This window comes from Eumetopias jubatus, unplaced genomic scaffold (genome assembly GCF_037043125.1).
Source record: "Eumetopias jubatus isolate StellerSeaLion01/CBP00866 unplaced genomic scaffold, mEumJub1_p1.0 scaffold_4, whole genome shotgun sequence".
Lineage (NCBI taxonomy): Eukaryota > Metazoa > Chordata > Mammalia > Carnivora > Otariidae > Eumetopias > Eumetopias jubatus.
This window is the reverse complement of record NW_028274810.1, coordinates 45,839,227-45,857,122: the sequence shown is the minus strand read 5'-3', so window position 1 is coordinate 45,857,122 and position 17,896 is coordinate 45,839,227. Positions and strand designations below refer to the sequence as shown.

The 17,896-nt window shown below is 35.7% G+C and overlaps 1 protein-coding gene across 1 annotated transcript in view; it reads right to left on the bottom strand.

Moving 5' to 3' along the window:
• Nucleotides 1-17,896, bottom strand: part of LRRIQ3 (leucine rich repeats and IQ motif containing 3) — a 202,775-nt gene that overhangs the window by 132,128 nt on the left and 52,751 nt on the right. Inside the window, exon 4 of the mRNA XM_028102548.2 lies at nucleotides 16,998-17,131. Coding sequence (XP_027958349.2) covers nucleotides 16,998-17,131 — 134 coding nt within the window. The remainder of the gene's footprint in view (nucleotides 1-16,997; nucleotides 17,132-17,896) is intronic.

Here is a 17,896-nt window from a genome sequence, read left to right as displayed (position 1 = left end):
ATAATGCTGCTATAAATATCAGGTTGCATATATTCCTTTGAATTAGTATTTTTGTACTTTTTTATTATTATGTTCAATTAACCAGCATAGAGTACATCATTAGTCTTTGAGGTACTGTTCAATGATTCATTAGTTGCATATAATACCCAGTACTCATCACCCACCACATGTGCCCTCCTTAATACCCAACACCTGGTGACCCCATCCTCACCCCCCTCCCTTCTCTAACCCTCAGTTTGATTCCCGGAGTCCAGAGTCTCTCATGATTTGTCCCCCTCTCTGATTTCTCCCCCTTCAGATTTCCCTCCCTTCCCCTGTGGTCCTCTGTGCTCTTCCTTATGTTCCACATACGAGTGAAACCATGTGATAACTGACTTTCTCTGCTTGACTTATTTCACTTGGCATAATCCCCTCCAGTTCTATCCATGTCAGTGCAAATGGTGGGTATTCATCCTTTCTGATGGCTGAGTAATATTCCATTGTATATATTGGGTAAATACCTCGTAATGAAATTGCTGAATTGTAGGGTAGTTCTACTTTTAAATTTTTGAGGAACCTCCATACTGTTTTCTAAAGTGGCTGTACCAGTTTGCATTTACACCAACAGTGCATGAGGGTTCCTTTTTCTCCACATCCTCACCAACATTTCTATTTGAATTTAGCCATTCTGACAGGTTTGAGATGAAATCTCATTGCACTTTTGATTTGCATTTCCCTGATGATGAGTGATGTTGAGCATCTTTTCATGTGTCTGTTGGCCATGTATATGTCTTCTTTGGAGAAATGTCCATTCATATCTTCTGCCCATTTTTAATTGTATTATTTGTTTTTTGGGTGTTGAGTTCTAGAAGTTCTTTTTTTAAAAAATATTTTATTTATTTATTTGAGAGAGAGAGAGAGAGCGAACATGCACAAGCAGGGGGAGGGGCAGAGGGAGAGTGGGAAGCAGACTCCTTATCGAGCACAGAGCCCCACTTCAGGCTTGATCTCAGGACCCTGAGATCATGACCTGAGCCAGTCAAACACTTAAACCAAATGAGCCACCCAGGCACCCTATAATTTCTTTATATATTTTGGATAGTAAACCTTTACCAGATATGTCATTTGCAATTATCTTCTCCCATTCAGCAGATTGTCTTTTAGTTTTGTTGATTGTTTCCTTTACTGTGTAGATTTTTATTTTGATGTGGTCTCAATAGCTTATTTTTCCTTTTGTTTCTCATGCCTCAGGAGACATATCTAGAAAAATGTTGTTATGGCCAATGTTAGAGACATTACTACCTGAGCTCTCTTCTAGGATTTCTATGGTTGCAGGTGTCACATATCTTTCCTTACATTTAGGTCTTTAAGCCATTCTCAGTTTATTTTTGTGTATGGTGTAAGAACATGGTCCAGTTTCATTCTTTTGCATGTAGGTGTCCAGTATTCCCACGATTGGTTGAAGAGACTTTTTCCCATTGCATATTCTTGCCTCTTTTGTTGAAGATTAATTGACCATATAATCGCACGTTCATTTCTGGGCTTTCTATTCTGTTCCATTGATCTCTGTGTCTAATTTGTGCCAGTTCCATACTGTCTTGATTACCACAGCTTTGTAGTATGACTCAAAATCTGGATTGTGATACTTCCAGCTCTGTTTTTAAAGATTGTTTTGGCTATTTGGAGTCTTTTGTGGTTCAATTTGGCTGCGGCATCTGTCACCCCATTTATCACCCAGGGTTCATTCAACTGATCTGGCTGGCTAGGCAGGTGTCCCCTTCCTCCCTTACTGCTCCATGTGCATCCCTCCCAAAGCTATATGCATGGTGGAGGATGATTTTCTCCAATAGAGGAGGACCATTTTTCAGTCAAGGGTGTATAAATAGCTGTGTTCCCTGCTAGAAGCTCCAAACAAGCTCTCAACTAAACTTTTATGTGGGGGATCAGATTGTTATTTAACTGGAAGAGTCCCAACTGTCAGGCTTTTCTCTTGAGATGGAGTTTCTCCAGAAAGAAGTATCTAATCTCCTCACTGGAGGTTAAAAGCCTTATTACTATTTGGTAGAGAAGGCAACTGGAACTCTCACAACATTTTAACAAATTCCTACAATATTGTTACAATACAGCCCCACCATAAGCAATCCCTGGCCCCTAGGATAAGGATTTCTTAATTCAGTCTCTCTAGAGAACAAGTGGAGAGGAGGGACTAAATGGAGAAGAGAGTGTCAGCTGCCCAGCAGTTCAGGATTTGGGTAGGAGAATTTAATTGATTCTTAAAACTGAGATTCAATAAATGCTCTATTTGCAGCATCACTTATGCCTCCACTTATAGAGGTTCTTAGCATCTTTAATTCCCACTAATTTCTGGGTTCTGCAGTATGAGTCAGCCTTACTCTCAGGCTCCTATCAGGATAGGCTATATAGCAGAGGTTGGCAAACTTTTTCTTAAAGAGTTAGATAGTGAATATCTTAGATTCGTGAGAACTACTTAACTCCATCATTGTAGCACCAAACGATGATAGCCAATGCATAAAGGAATAGGTGTGACTGTGCCCCAATAAAATTTATTTACAAAAACAGGCAATCATCCTGCAGGCCATAGTTTCAAGATCTCTAAGCTAAAGGTTTCTAAGGTCTGTAAAGTTATTACAGACACCCATCTGCTTTCTAGTTTTCAAAATTTTGTTGTTCTCTTTCTCTTTGCCTCCTATCCTCGACCTTTCTAAATCTTCTTAATATTAGTTTAGTGGGATTTTGAGAATGAGCAGAGGAAAACGGAAGTACCAACATAATATAATTTTTCAAAGTATGTGTTCTTGAAGAAAAACTCCTAGAATTTTTATTAGGAATACATTGTAAATATAGATCAATTAGGAAAGAACTGACATCTTTACTACATTGAGTCATCCAATACAAAGAAAATGATATATCCTTATATTTATTTTGATCTTGTTCTATCAGTAATGCTTGGTAGTTTTCTCTTTAGAGGTAATTCATATCTTTCCTTACATGTATCCTTAGTATGTGATCTAAGACAGCCATGGAAGAAAAAAAAAAAAAAAGGATAGCCATTGAAGTACAGTGCTCACCTCTCCTTGAAGAGAAGGCACTATGGGAGCACAACTGACTGACAGCCCAAGGTTCCACTTTGGTTCCGCTAATACTTTTTCTCCAAGGCTATCCCAGTCATTGCCTGAGAAGGTATTGTAATAGTGCTGGCCAATTTCTGCCTCATACACGATTCCTCTAATATTTACCTTCTATTCAGGGATTCCCCACTGGTCTGGCTTAGATTTTTTTCAGAGTTGTGTTGCTGAATTGCTTCCTACCCAGCCCTTTGTCTCTTTCCCTTCCTGGGTGTCAGGTTCATATTTATCATCATCCACTCCTACTCCTTTTAAGATATTTCTCAAAATAAATTTCTTGTACATATCTTGTTTTTGTGTCTGCCTCTTGAAGAGCAAATGAACAAATGGTGGCTTTTTATACTATTATAAATGGTATCTTTAATTTCATTTTCAAATTTTTATTGTGTTTATATAAGTACCATTTGGTTTTTGTATTATGACTTTACTAGCTTGCACATTCACAAACATGACATCTGTAGGAAATTAAAATTTTATTTGTTCCTTCCTAATCTTTTAACTTCCTTTTTTTGTCACTATGTTTCACCATTACATGTTAAGAAAAACATGTCCACCATCACAATGTTAAATGGAAATGCTAACAGTTGACATCCTTTTTTTTCCTGATCTCAGGGGGAATAATTCCAATATTTCACTATTAAGTGCTAATAAATGTGTTAAAAGATACCTACTATTAGATTAAGGAAGTGTCCTTCTCACCTTAAATGAGTATTGAATTCGATCAACTGATTCTTGTGCAAACATTGAGAAGATTTGTATACAAGCAGTCCTCATTTTACAAGGTACTATGTAAGTGAAACCTAATGCATACCAGAGCTATAGCCTCACTTTGTAAAATTCTATCATATATTATTTTATATTGCTAAGTAATAAATTCCACAAACTTAGTGGCTGGTCTGGGCTCTTTTCAGGACACTTAAGGAAAAAAGTCTGCTTCTAAGCTCATTCAGGTAGTTGGTGGAACCCAATTTCTTACATAGGACTGAAGTCACCATTTTCTTGCTGGTTATTGGTGAAGGGTCATTCCTAGCTAATAAAGGTTACTCCCAGGTCCTTTGCATGTGATCTCTGTATTCAAACCAGCAACAGTGCATCAAATCCTTTTTGTGCTTCAACTTTCTCTGACACCCTGTTCCACTCCCAGACAGAGAAAACTCTGTTTCTAAAGTGCTCATTTGATTAGGTTAGACCCACTTATATAATCTATATTAAAGCCAACTGATTAGTAAGAAACCTTAAGGACATCTGTAAAATACCTTTTGCCAGATAATATGACATAATCATGGGAGTAACACCAGGGAGCAAACGTCATATAAGCCATCTTGGAATTCTGACTATCACAAGTGATATGAGTTCAAATGAGATCAAATCTCAGTTACCTTGGAACCTTGCAAAATAATTTGTTCAAATGTTATCTGTTCAAAATATGTACAAATTTCAGTTAACATAATGCTGGGCAAAGTGAGGAATGCCTGAGGTGTTCCCCCATATTCTGTTAATGTGATTAATTTTCTAATGTTAAACTAATTTTGTATTCTAGGAATAAACCTATGTTGGTTATAGAGTATTATCTTCTATATATCGCTAGAAATAGTTTTCTAATATTTCCTTTAAGATTTTTACATGTATATTCACAAGAATGGCCTACCATTACCTTTCTTGTAATGTCCTTGTCAGGTTTTGGTATTAATGCTATATTGACCTCTCAAAACATCATGGAAAGTATTGTCTCTAACTCTCTAGAAAACTTGCATAAGACGGCATATAACATTCTTTAAATATACACAGTAATTCACCAGTAAAGTTTATCTAGAACTAAAGTCTCTTTTGGGCAAGAACTTTAATCATTTATTCAATTTCTTTAATGTATATAGGACTATTCAGCATTTTTATTTCTTCTTGTGTCAATGTGAAAATTGTATTTCATCAAGAAATTTGTCCACTTCACCCAAATTATTTGGCATAAAATTGTTCATTGTATCTCTTGAATGTCTCTGGGCCTGCAGCAATGGCCTCTTTTTCATTTTTTATCATCAAATTAACAGAAAGAAAGAAGAAGAGGAAGAGGAAGGGAACAGGGAAAGGGAAAGGAAGGGAAGGGAAGGGGAAGGAAGGGAAAAGAAAAATTACATGACCCTAATCAATAGATGCAGAAAAAACACTGAACAAAATTCAACACCCCTTCAGGCTAAAAATTCACAGAAAGCTAGGAATAAAGGAGAACTCCTTCAACTTAATAAACAATATCTACCAGGCGCCTGGGTGGCTCAGTCATTAAGCATCTGCCTTTGGCTCAGGTCATGATCCCAGGGTCCTGGGATCAAGCCCCGTATCAGGCTCCCTGCTCAGCGGAAAGCCTGCTTCTCCCTCTCCCACTCCCCCTGCTTGTGTGCCCTCTCTCCTGTCTCTCTCTCTCTCTGTCAAATAAACAAATAAAATCTTTAAAAAAATAAACAATATCTATCACAGAACTTTATAGCTAATATCATACTTAAAAGTACAAAACTAGAAGTTTTCCCACGAAGATGAAGTCTAAGGCAAGGATGTCCTCTCAGCACTCCTTTTCAACATTTGTACTGGAAGTTCTAGCTAATGTAACAAGACAAGTAAAGAAAATTGAAGGTATACAGATTGAGGAAGAAGGAAAAAATTGCCTTTGTTTCCAAATGATGGCCTATGTAGAAAACCTGAAAGAACTGACAAAACAAACAAACAAAAACAAAAAAACACCCTCCTGACACTAACAAGCAATTATAGCAAGGTTGAAAGATAAAAGGTTAATGCACAAAACTCATTCACCTTCTGATACGCCAACAATGAAAAAGTAAAGCAAAATACTATACATTAGCACCTATGAAAATGAAATATTTCGGTTCAAATCTAACAAATATGTACAAGATCAATTTGAGGAAAACTACATACAATCTTCTGATGAACAAAATCAAAGAAGAAAATAAATAAATGAGAGATTTAATGTTTCATACATAGGAAAATTCACTATTGTCAAGATTTCAGTTCATTCTAACTTATCTATAGATTCAATGCAAACTCAATCAAAATCCCAGAAGATTATTTTGTGGATATCTAAAAACTGATTCCAAAGTTTCCATTGACAGGCAAAAAAACCCAGACTCAGTAACACAATGTTGAAGAACAAAATTAAAGGACAAACACTATCCAATTTCAAGATTACTATAAAGCTACAGTAATCAAGACAGGGTGGTATTAGGAAAAGAACAGATAAATAAATCAATGGAACAGAATAGAGTGCTCAGAAATAGACATATAGAAATATAGTCAACGAGTCTTTGACAAAGGAGCAAAGGCAATACAATGAACAAAGATAGCCTTTTTAAGAAATGATGCTGGAACATCCATTTGCAAAAAATAAATAAATGAATCTAGTACAAACCTTATTACTTCTTTCAGGAATATAACTCAAAATGGATCTATGACCTAAATGTAAAATGCAAAACTATAAAACTCTTACAAGATATAACATTGGAGAAAACCTAGATGACCTTGGGTATGGCAATGCCTTTTTAGCTAAGACACCAAAGACACAATTCATGGAAGAATAAATTGATAAGCTCGTTAAAAACTTCTCCCCAACAAAAGACAAAGACAAAAGAATGAGAAGACAAGCTACAGACTAGGAGAAACTATTTGCAAGACATACCTGATAAAGGACTGTTTGCAAAATTAACAAAGAATTCTTAAAATTCAACACTAAGAATGTAGTTTTCAAAAGGGCCAGATATGCTAAGAGACACCTCACCAAAGAAGGTATACAGATGGCAAATAAACATATGAAAAAATGTTCCACATCATATACAAATCAGTAAAATGCAAATTAAAATAACAAGAAGATACCACTACACATCTATTAGAATAGCCAAAATCTGTAACAATGATAACACCAAATGATGGAGAGGAAGTGAGGCATCAGAAATTCTCATTCATTGCTGGTGGGTATTCAAAATGGTACAGCCACTTTGGAAAGCAGTTTGGCAGTTTCTTATAAAACTAAACAAACCCCTAGTATACAATCCTGCAATCATGCTCCTTGGTATTTATCCAAAGGTGTTGCAAACTTAGGTCCACACAAAAACCTGCACATGGATGTTTATAGCAGCTTTATTCATAGCTGTCAAAATTGTAAGTAACCAAGATGTTCTCCAGAAGGGGAATGGATAAAGAAAGAGGTACATCCAGACAATGGAATATTATTCAGCTCTAAAAACAAATGAGTTTATTAAGTAATGAAAATACATGGAGAAACCTTAAATGCATGTCACTAAGTGAAAGAAGTCAATCTGAAATATCTACATACTGTATGACTGCAACTATAGATATTCTGGAATATGTAAAACTATGGAGATGATAAAAAATTAGTGGTTGCCAGGGGTTAGAGATGGGACGAGGAATAAATAGGCAGAGAACAGAGGACTTTTGGAGGCAGAAAAAAAATGTACTATATAAGTCAATAATGATGATACATGCCATTATACATGTGTCCAACCCATAGAATACATAACACTAAGAGTGTATTATAATATAAACTATAGACTTTGGGTAATCACTATATGTCAATGTAAGTTCATCAACTTTAACAAAACTACCACTCTGTTGGGGAATGTTTGTAATGGGAGAGGCTATAAATGGGTAGAGGCTGGGAGTATATTAGAAATCTCTATACCTATTATTTAATATTGATGAATAATTTAAACTGCTCTAAAATAAAATAAAGTCTTATTTTAAAAAAATGAACTAAAAGGTATCAAGAAAATGATAAAAGGCATACAAGACCACATGAACTAGAAGTAGATAAGTTTAGAAATGCAATGATGGGACTCAGAAAAGAACCAGAATTTTAAAACTCATTTTAGAAATAAATGCTAAACTGGAAGGAGCATGATGAACAGAACAGAAAATGCCCTAAGAGAAAAAGATGAAATAGATATTTTAAAAATTAAAAAGAAATAAAGTCATTAGAAAAGGAACTAATAATACACTATGATAACACTAGTATCTATTCAACATTTATTTTAAATATATATCTCCAACCTAAAAACAAAAAAACTGAAACAAATTTTAACTTTATTAAATATGCTTGCAGTTGATAGTAGTTTATGTATAGCAATTCTGAACTATTTTGTGTCTATTAGAATTAAGCTAATGAGTAAAATTATTGATAATGTTGGCAACCAAAATTCACATGGTAGAAGAAGGAAAGTACAATGTAGAATGAAGAAAGGCAGTGCAGAACCACCTGTGTTGGATTAGCATTAAAGGTATCAACATGAATTCATGATATAAAAAATAAACCATTTTATATCCAGTCTGCCAAAATGGCCTAGGAACCATGACACTCTAGTAGCAATGAACACATCCAATTCCTAGATACTGGTCTCCAAACACAATTCCCTACTAAAAAGACTAGGGCTCTTAAGAAAATATTATGGGAAGAAAAATAAGAAGAACACAGAATTTGGGATATGTTAAACAACAGAGCTTGACATTTGCAAATTTCCACACACAGTTTCATTTCTCTACAACTAACCACAAATATCCAACATATAACAGCTGTCTGTCATTGGATACATATCCTAACCTCTCAACCAAGTTTAAATTCTTAATGCTTCATCTATAAAATAGAAAATACAGGACAAATTTAAAAGCTCTGCTGTATTAAATGATATAAAGTGGGTTGAAGTATGTAATATAGTACTTTACATATACTACACATTCATTGTTTCCCACTTTTTCCATTATTTTATCTTTTTTACATCCCCCTGATGCAGCCAATAATCCTCCCTATTAGCTCAATATAGCTGCCCTTACTTAGATTTAATAGGCTTCCAACCTGATCATAACATTTCATTCTAAGAATAAAAAGGTACCTCCCTGAGACTTCTGGGGAAGATGATGAAGTAAGAGGATCCTACATTCACCTCATCCCATGCACACCAAGAAAACACCCGTATTAATATAAATAACCAAGAAAACAACCTAAAGATTGGCAGAACAAACTCTCTACAGCTAAATGTAGAGAAGTGGCTACATAGAAGAGGATAGGAAAGGAACAGATGCGCTTGGGAGCCAAACTGACATGGAGGGCAATATAAGCGAGGGAGGGATGTCACCATTTCCCTTCCCCACTCCACACTCTAGATACAGGGACACTTGTGAGAACCAGTACAGCCTGAACACTTTCCACCTAGCTTCCTAACAGTGTGCTCTGCCCCGGCACTCTTCTGCAGACCCACCCCTGAAGGAATTTTCTGAGGTGGCTGTAGGTCCCCGCCCAAAGCAGACTAGCTGGGACCTTGCTAATACTGCATATTTCACCCCCACACTCTCCTGCAGACCCTCTATATCCAACACACCCTTGGCAAGAGTACTCAAAGCAGTGCCACAACTGTGGCAAGCAAACCTGACAGGGGTCAGCACTACCTTAAAGTGACTCCTGCCTCAGGGAGAGGGGAAGAAAACCACACACACCAGTTCGACTACATCCTCAGCAGTGGGCTGGGGGCAAACATCTGGTCTGACTGCAGGCTCCACTCACCAATGGAAGCTTCTCAGGGGACAACACAGGGAAAGTGCCCTGCAGTTCAGTGCTCCCACAGCTCTGGCAAATCCCTGGTCTGACTCAACTCAAGCCCAAGATGGCCTCAGACTGGCCCAGACAATATAGGGACCAAATCCTGCCCCAAACAGGCAAACAGAGCCTTTGCAGATAACTGAACTGAAGGCAAATGAGGGTCAGACACAACAGTAGGGTGTATACAACATGCATAGAAGACATTCAGGAAGTGCCAAGTTCTAGTGAACAGGGCACATTGCACTGGAGGGTACTATAGGACCTCTTCTTCATAAAGCCTCTACTTTCAAAAGCAGATGTGGCTGACTTTCCTAACACATAGAAATAGACACAGAGGATTAGAGGAAATGAGGAGATAATGGAATATGACCCAAATGAAAGAACAGGACAAATCACAGAAGAAGAGCTAAATGAAACAGAGATAAGCAATATTCTTAATAGAGAATTTAAAGTAATGGTCATAAAAGATACTCACTGAACTTGAGAAAAGAGTGGAGGACCTCAGTGAGACCCTCAACAAAGAGATAGAAAACAAACAAACAAAAAAAGAACTAATCAGAAATGAAGAACTCAGTAACTAAAGTTAAAAATACACTGCATGGAATAAATACTAGACTAGGGGAAGCAGAAGAAAGGATCAGCAACTTGGAGGACAGAGTAATGGAAAGCCAACAAGCTGAACAGGAGAGAGGGAAAAATAACAAAAAATGAAAATAAATTAAGGGAATTCAGCAACACCAACAAGTATAATAACGTTCACATTATAGGGATCCCAGAAGGAGAAGATAAAGAAAAGGGGGTAGAAAATTTATTTGAAGAAATAGCTCTAAACTTCCCAAATCTGGAGAAGGAAACAGAAATCCACATCCAGGAGGCACAGAGAGCCCCCAACAAAATCAACGTAAAGAGGCTCACATATTGTAATTAAAGTGGCAAAAAGTAGCAATAAAGACAGAATTTTAAAAGTAGCGGGCGCCTGGGTGGCTCAGTTGGTTAAGCGACTGCCTTCGGCTCAGGTCATGATCCTGGAGTCCCGGGATCGAGTCCCGCATCGGGCTCCCTGCTCAGCGGGGAGTCTGCTTCTCCCTCTGACCCTCCCCCCTCTGACCCTCCCCCCTCTCACGTGCGCTCTCTCTCATTCTCTCTCAAATAAATAAATAAAATCTTTAAAAAAAAAAAAAGTAGCAAGAGAAAAAAAAATAGTTACATACAAGGGAAATCCCATAAGGCTATTAGCTGACTTTTTCAGCAAAAATTTTGCCAGAATAGAGTCGCATGAAAGAAAAAAAAATCTGCAACAACGAATACTCTATCCAGGAAGGCTATCATTCAAAATAGAAAGAGAGATAAAGAGTATCTCAGGCAAACAAAAGTTAAAGAAATTCATCACCACAAAGCAGACTTATATGAAATGTTAAAGGGGACTCTTTTAGTGGAAAGGAAAGACCATAAGCAGGAGTAAGAAAAGTAGGAAGCACAAAAGCAATAAAATTAACTCCATCTATAAAAATCAGTCAAGGGGGTGCCTGGGTGGCTCAGTTGGTTAAGTGACTGCCTTCGGCTCAGATCATGATCCTGGAGTCCCGGGATTGAGTCCCACATCGGGCTCCCTGCTCAGCAGGGAGTCTGCTTCTCCCTCTGACCCTCTTCCCTTTCGTGCTCTCTATCTCTCATTCTCTCTCTCTCAAATAAATAAATAAAATCTTAAAAAAAAAATCAGTCAAGGGGTTCACAAAATAAAAGGATATAAAGTAAGACAACATATACATTAAAAGTTGGAGTGGGCACCTGGGTGGCTCAGTCGTTAAGTGGCTGCCTTCAGCTCAGGTCATGATCCCAGGGTCCTGGGTTCGAGCCCCGCATTGGGCTCCCTGCTCTGCAGGAAGTCTGCTTCTCCCTCTTCCACTCCCCTACTTGTGTTCCCTCTCTCACTGTGTCTCTCTCTGTCAAATAAATAAATAAAATCTTTAAAAAAAAAAGTTGGAGTGGGGAGGAGCAAAAATTTAGTCCTTTTATTTTTTTTTTAAAGACTTTATTTATTTATTTGGCAGAGAGAGAGAGAGAGAATACCAGTAGGCAGAGAGGCAGGCAGAGGGAGAGGGAGAAGCAGGCTCTCCACTGAGCAGGGAGCCCAATGCGGGACTCGATCCCAGAACCCTGGGATCATGACCGAGCTGAAAGCAGCCACTTAACTGACTGAGCCACCCAAGCACCCCAAATTTAGTCCTTTTAGAATGGGTTCAAACTTAAGTAACCATCAACTTAACATACCCTGCTATATGCATAAGATGTTATATATAAACCTAATGGTAACTACAAATCAAAAACTGGTAATAGATATGCAAACAATAAAGAGAAAGGAATCCAGGTATATCACTAAGAAAGCCAACCAAGATAAGAGAGCAAGAGAAGAAAGGAACAGAGAAGAACTACAAAAACAACAGTGTAACAAGTAACAGAATGACAATAAGTACATACCTATCAAAAATTACTTTGAATGTAAATGGACTAAATACTCCAATCAAAAGACACAGGGCGACAGAATGGATAAAAAAGACCCATCCATATGTTCACATCTATATAATTTTGGACCTATAGACACAGGCAGATTAGAAGTGAAGGGATGGAAAAGGATCCATTAGGTATTTAGGTTTATATGTAACATCCATTCACGATAAAAACCCTCAACAAAGTAGGTTTAGAGAGAATATACCTCAACATAATAAATGCCATAAAAGAAAAACCCACAGCTAACATTATACTGAATGGTGATAAACTGACAGATTTCCTAAGATCAGGAACAAGGCAAGGATGCCACTCTCACCACTTTAATTCAACATAGTACTGGAAGTCCTAGCCACAGTAATCAAAGAAGAAAACTAAATAAAAGCCCTCTGAATTGGTAAGAAAGAGGTAAAACTTTCACTACTCACAGATAACATGGTATTATATATAGAAAACCCTAAAGGACACCAAAAATTAGATTAAAGACTACTAGAACTGATGAATAAGTTCAGTAAGGATGCAGGATACAAAATCAATATACAGAAATCCACTGCATTCTATACACTAATAATGCAGTATAGAATGAGAAATTAAGAAAACAATACCACTTACAATTGTACCAAAAATAATAATATATCCAGCAATAAACTTAAGGAGGTAAAAGACCAATATTCTGAAAACTATAAAATGCTGTCAAAAGAAATTGAAGATGATACAAACAAATGGAAAGATAATCCATACCCACGGATTAGGGGAACAAATATTGTTAAAATGTCCATACTACCCAAAGTAATTTATGGATTTAATGCAATCCCTATCAAAATATCAACAGCATTTTTCACAGAACTAAAACAAACAACCCTAAATTTTGTATGGAACCACAGAAGACCCCAAATAGCCAGAGCAATCTTGAAAAAGAAAATAATGGAAGAATCACAGTCTCAGATTTCAAGATACACTACAAAGTTGTACTAATCAAAACAGTATAGTACTGACACAGAAATAAACACAGGGATCAATGGAATAGAATAGAGGTCTCAGAAATAAGCCCACAATTATATCGTCAATTAATTTTCAACAAAGCTGTAAAGGATATGCAATGGGAAAAAGACAGCCTCTTCAACAAATGGTGCTGGGAAAATTGGACAGATACATGTAAAAGAATGAAACTGGACCACTTTCTTACACCAGACACAAAAATAAACTGAAAACTAAAGACCTAAATGTAAGACCTACAACCATAAAAATCTTAGAAGAGAGTATAGGCAGCAATATCTCTAACACTGGCCTTAGCAACATTTTTCTCAATCTGTCTCCTGAGGCAAGGGAAACAAAAGCAAAAAATAAACTCTTGGGACTTCATCAAAATAAAAATCTTCTACACAGCAAAGGAAACCATCAACAAAACTAAAAGACAATCTGCTGAATGGGAGAAAGTATTTGCAAGTGACATATCCAGTAAAGGTTCATTATCCAAAATATCTAAAGAACTTATAAAATTCAACACCCAAAAAACAAGTAATCCAATTAAAAATGGGCAGAAGATATGAACATATATTTCTCCAAAGAAGACATACAGATGGCCAACAGACACATGAAAAGATGCTCAACATCACTTATCATCAGGAAAATGCAAATCAAAACTACAATGAAATATCACCTCAAACCTGTCAGAATGGCTAAAATCAAAAACACAAGAAACAAATGTTGGTGAAGATGTGGAGAAAAAAAAACCCTCATGCACTGTTGGTGGTAATGTAAACTAGTGCAGCCACTATGGAAAACAGCTTGGAGGTTCCTCAAAAAATTAAAATTAGAATTACTATGTGATCCAGTAATCGCACTACTGGGTATTTACCCAAAGAGTACAAAACCACTAATCTGAAAAGATGTATGCACCCCTAGCCAAATTATGAAAGCAACCCAAGTGTCTACTGATAAATGAATGGATAAAGTAAAAGTGGTGTGTGTATACACCACACACACACACACACACACACACACACACACAATTACTCAGCCATAAAAAAGAACGAAATCTTGCCATCTACAACAACATGGATGGATCTAGAAGGCATAATGCTAAGTGAAATAAGTCAGTCAGAGAAAGACAAATACCATATGATTTCACTGGTATGTAGAATTTAAGAAACAAAACAAATTAAAAAAGAGAAAAGTCAAGAAACAGACTCTTAACTATAGAGAACAAACTGATGGTTACCAGAGGGGAGTTGCGCGGATGGGTGAAATAAGTGAAGGGGATTAAGAGTACACTTATGATAAGCAATGAGTAATTTGCAGAATGGTTGAAACACTGTGTTGTGCACCTGAAACTGACTTAACACTGTTAATTATAATTAATTATAATTATAATTAACAATGTTAATTATACTGGAATTAAGATTTTTTTAAAAATTAAAAAGTGTACCTCCCTTGCACTGTTTCATCTATATTAGAAGTACCATTACTTTAAAAAATAATAGCAGTAATCATAACAGTTTTCTAAATTTAGGCAATATATGATATTTCAAGTCTGTATATAAAATTTCAAGCAGTTTAAGTGAACAATTTTCAAGCATGGTGCAAAGTATTTGGGTGTGGGGAGATACTTCTCATGGTCAAACAGATGTATGAGAGAACTAATCATTTGTACTTTTAGGTTGGGGGAATCCATAGACACTCTCAGAGCAGCTTTATATGTTGCCCAGTTCCTTTCTGTTTTCACTTTTCCATAGATGAATCCAGACATACTTTTCTGATTCTAGCTTCCACAATTTATTTATGTATTTATTAACTGAGCAAACTATGTTTTGAGCACCTAACATGTGTCAAGCACTCTGTTACATACTAGGGATAGAGAATGTACAGTACATCTGGAGATAGAGATAATTATACAGACAACTGTAATACAGCATGGTGTAAGTGCTCATGATAATGACAGTATGTTACGAACAATGTAGGGGCAAATATCCCAGCCATTTGTCCTAAGCAAACTGGGAGCAATTGGAGGATTTTAAGTTGTTGAATAAAATTAGATTTATATTTTTGAAAGATTACTATGTGTATGCTGTTGCAAATGTAATTAGAAGGGAACAAGAATCAAAAAAGAAAAAAAAAAGAGTATGTTTCCCATGGAGTCAAATAATGCAGACAGAACGAGTTATAACAATAATAATGATATTTAAAATATAGCAGCTAATTAAGAATATGCTATGCTTTATATTCATGATTTTAATTCCCACAAGCAAAGAGTGAAGTAAGTCCTGCTTTTAGCCCCTGCTCTTTACCATTCAACATATGAGGAAAGTCCGGCTCAGAGCAGTTAAGTAATGGGTCTAATGGAACAGCATTTTAAAGAAAAAAATAAATCAGTCTGCCTTGAACCACTGTAATCAATTATTATTACTGATGTCTCTTTCCACAAAGCTCATTCAAATTCTGCTCACTCATGCTAAATTTTCAGAAATTATTTCCAAGCATAAGGTTCTTATCTCATGTTACACGAATATTAAAGGAAATCTTGATTCTAAGAGAGAAAAACTCAATCTCAAGGGCATAAACTAAAGACAAGTCCCTTTAATTAGATGTTTATTTCATGTAAATACATACTAAATTTAAATGGAACATATGAGATAGAAATAATATTTTAAATAAATATACACCTGTCCAGTAACTGCCTGAAAATTTCCCACATCTTTTATTCCAAATCATTTTATGTGCCCTAACTTGTGAGCCCACTCTCTCTCTTGCACTTTGACCTTGGTTAGAAAAGCAAATGGGACCTCTTCCTCAGAAGTTGCAGGTACTATGTTATGGTCAGTTTTACTACTTGCCCTCTTAGTTATTTCTCTTTATCAGGGCTATTGCAATCTGTGATTTAGCACAGGCAGGCTAATGCAAGAGAACATTTTCTAGGCCTAACCACAGAATGTTGAATATCATTTCAGTGAAACTTCCTAATCTTGCTTTCTCAGAGAATGCCCATTGCCCAACTCTAGATCTATTTAATCTTACCTATATTTCAGGGCCAAATCTCATTTCTGTCTTCTGAACTCTGCCATTTAGCAGTGGAGAATATACTATATAAGAATATTCATTTATTTTTTTCATGTTTGATGTTTGGCACAACTAACACAAATAAGTTGATGGCAGAGTATCCTACCTTATCTCCCCAATTACAGTGTTGAGAGATTCTTTCAAGAAAAGTTTTCTCTATTTGCAAATGCCAGGCATTGGAAAGGAATACAGGAAACAAAGAGCGAGGAAAAGACAACTAACCAAAGGATAAGTAGATTGATGTGGTAGCAGATATTTCAGCAAAATTATCTTCACATCCCCCCCAAAATATGTAATCTTCACATACTTCATGATTCATATTTCTATTGTATCCCATTATATAGTATACAGCTTATATTTCTATTACATCCCATTATATGAGAGAAATTCAATGTTTTCACTGATATATTTAAGCTTAATAAAAGAAAACTATCTGCATTAAACAATGATTAATAAGATATTTATTGATTAGCTATTTATATGGTGAATTTAAAATAAAAAATAAAAGTATTGATTTAAATTATGCTAAATATTAGAATATTGCCATAGAGTATGTGGTATTTTCCTTAAAACTAGTTTAAATAGTCTATAAAATACCATTTTGATAGAGAATACAAAAATGTATATTATTGGAAATTTGCCTTTTCATCCCTGATTTTCTTATCTATTTTTAATATTCAAATAGTAAAGAAAAGAAAACATACCTCATGTTTTTCCGAACTAAGAAACCACGTATCCATCTTTGAACTATCAAAACTGGTGAATTATGAGCCAGAATTTCATTAATTTTTGAAATAATATGCTTGATATTATAAATTTCATCATCATAGGTTGATCCCTGTATAAATAAAATATATTTAATATTTATATTTCATGAAAGTATTTCCAAGGGACATTTTTAAATTGCTAGTATAATAATATAAACTATTAAAATGTTCACAAGTGTCTTGTAGGCATAATAGTTAAATAATAAATACATTTTCATCTCTATTTCATTAGATCATAATATCAAGAATTAGTAGCACAAAATAATTTGTTTTCTACACAAAATGCAAGACCCATGATGATAAATTTCTTCATTCTAGATTCTTTTCCCAATCTGATACCATAAATATAAAATTTTGACCATAATCATGCTGATCTTTAAAAGGTGGTGGCATGAATAGGTATCCAATGAAACTCTAAAAGTATTCTGTGGTTTTCCATAGGAAACTGACATATGTTGGATTCACAGAATAATTTACAGTAGTTCAAAATTTTGTTGCAGCTTAACTAGAATGTTGGACACTTTTATTAGGATACATCTCATTCCCATGGAGAGAAATATTCTATAGTGCCTTTAAAGAAATTATCTCTAAGATCTGTTCCTTTGCAAAATTTTAGATTTGGGATCATAGACTCCCTACATCCCACTGATCATTTGACTGATTAGAAATAAAGCTACTTTACTTATGTATTGAATGTAAGGATTATACATTAAAAACCTAAAATTTATATTGTTTGTAAGGCACCCACCCTGAAAATTACCAACTCCTATCACTTCATGTCCCCTTTTTGGCCTATACCCTCAATCAGCTATGTAGTGCCAGGAAAAAAAAAAATC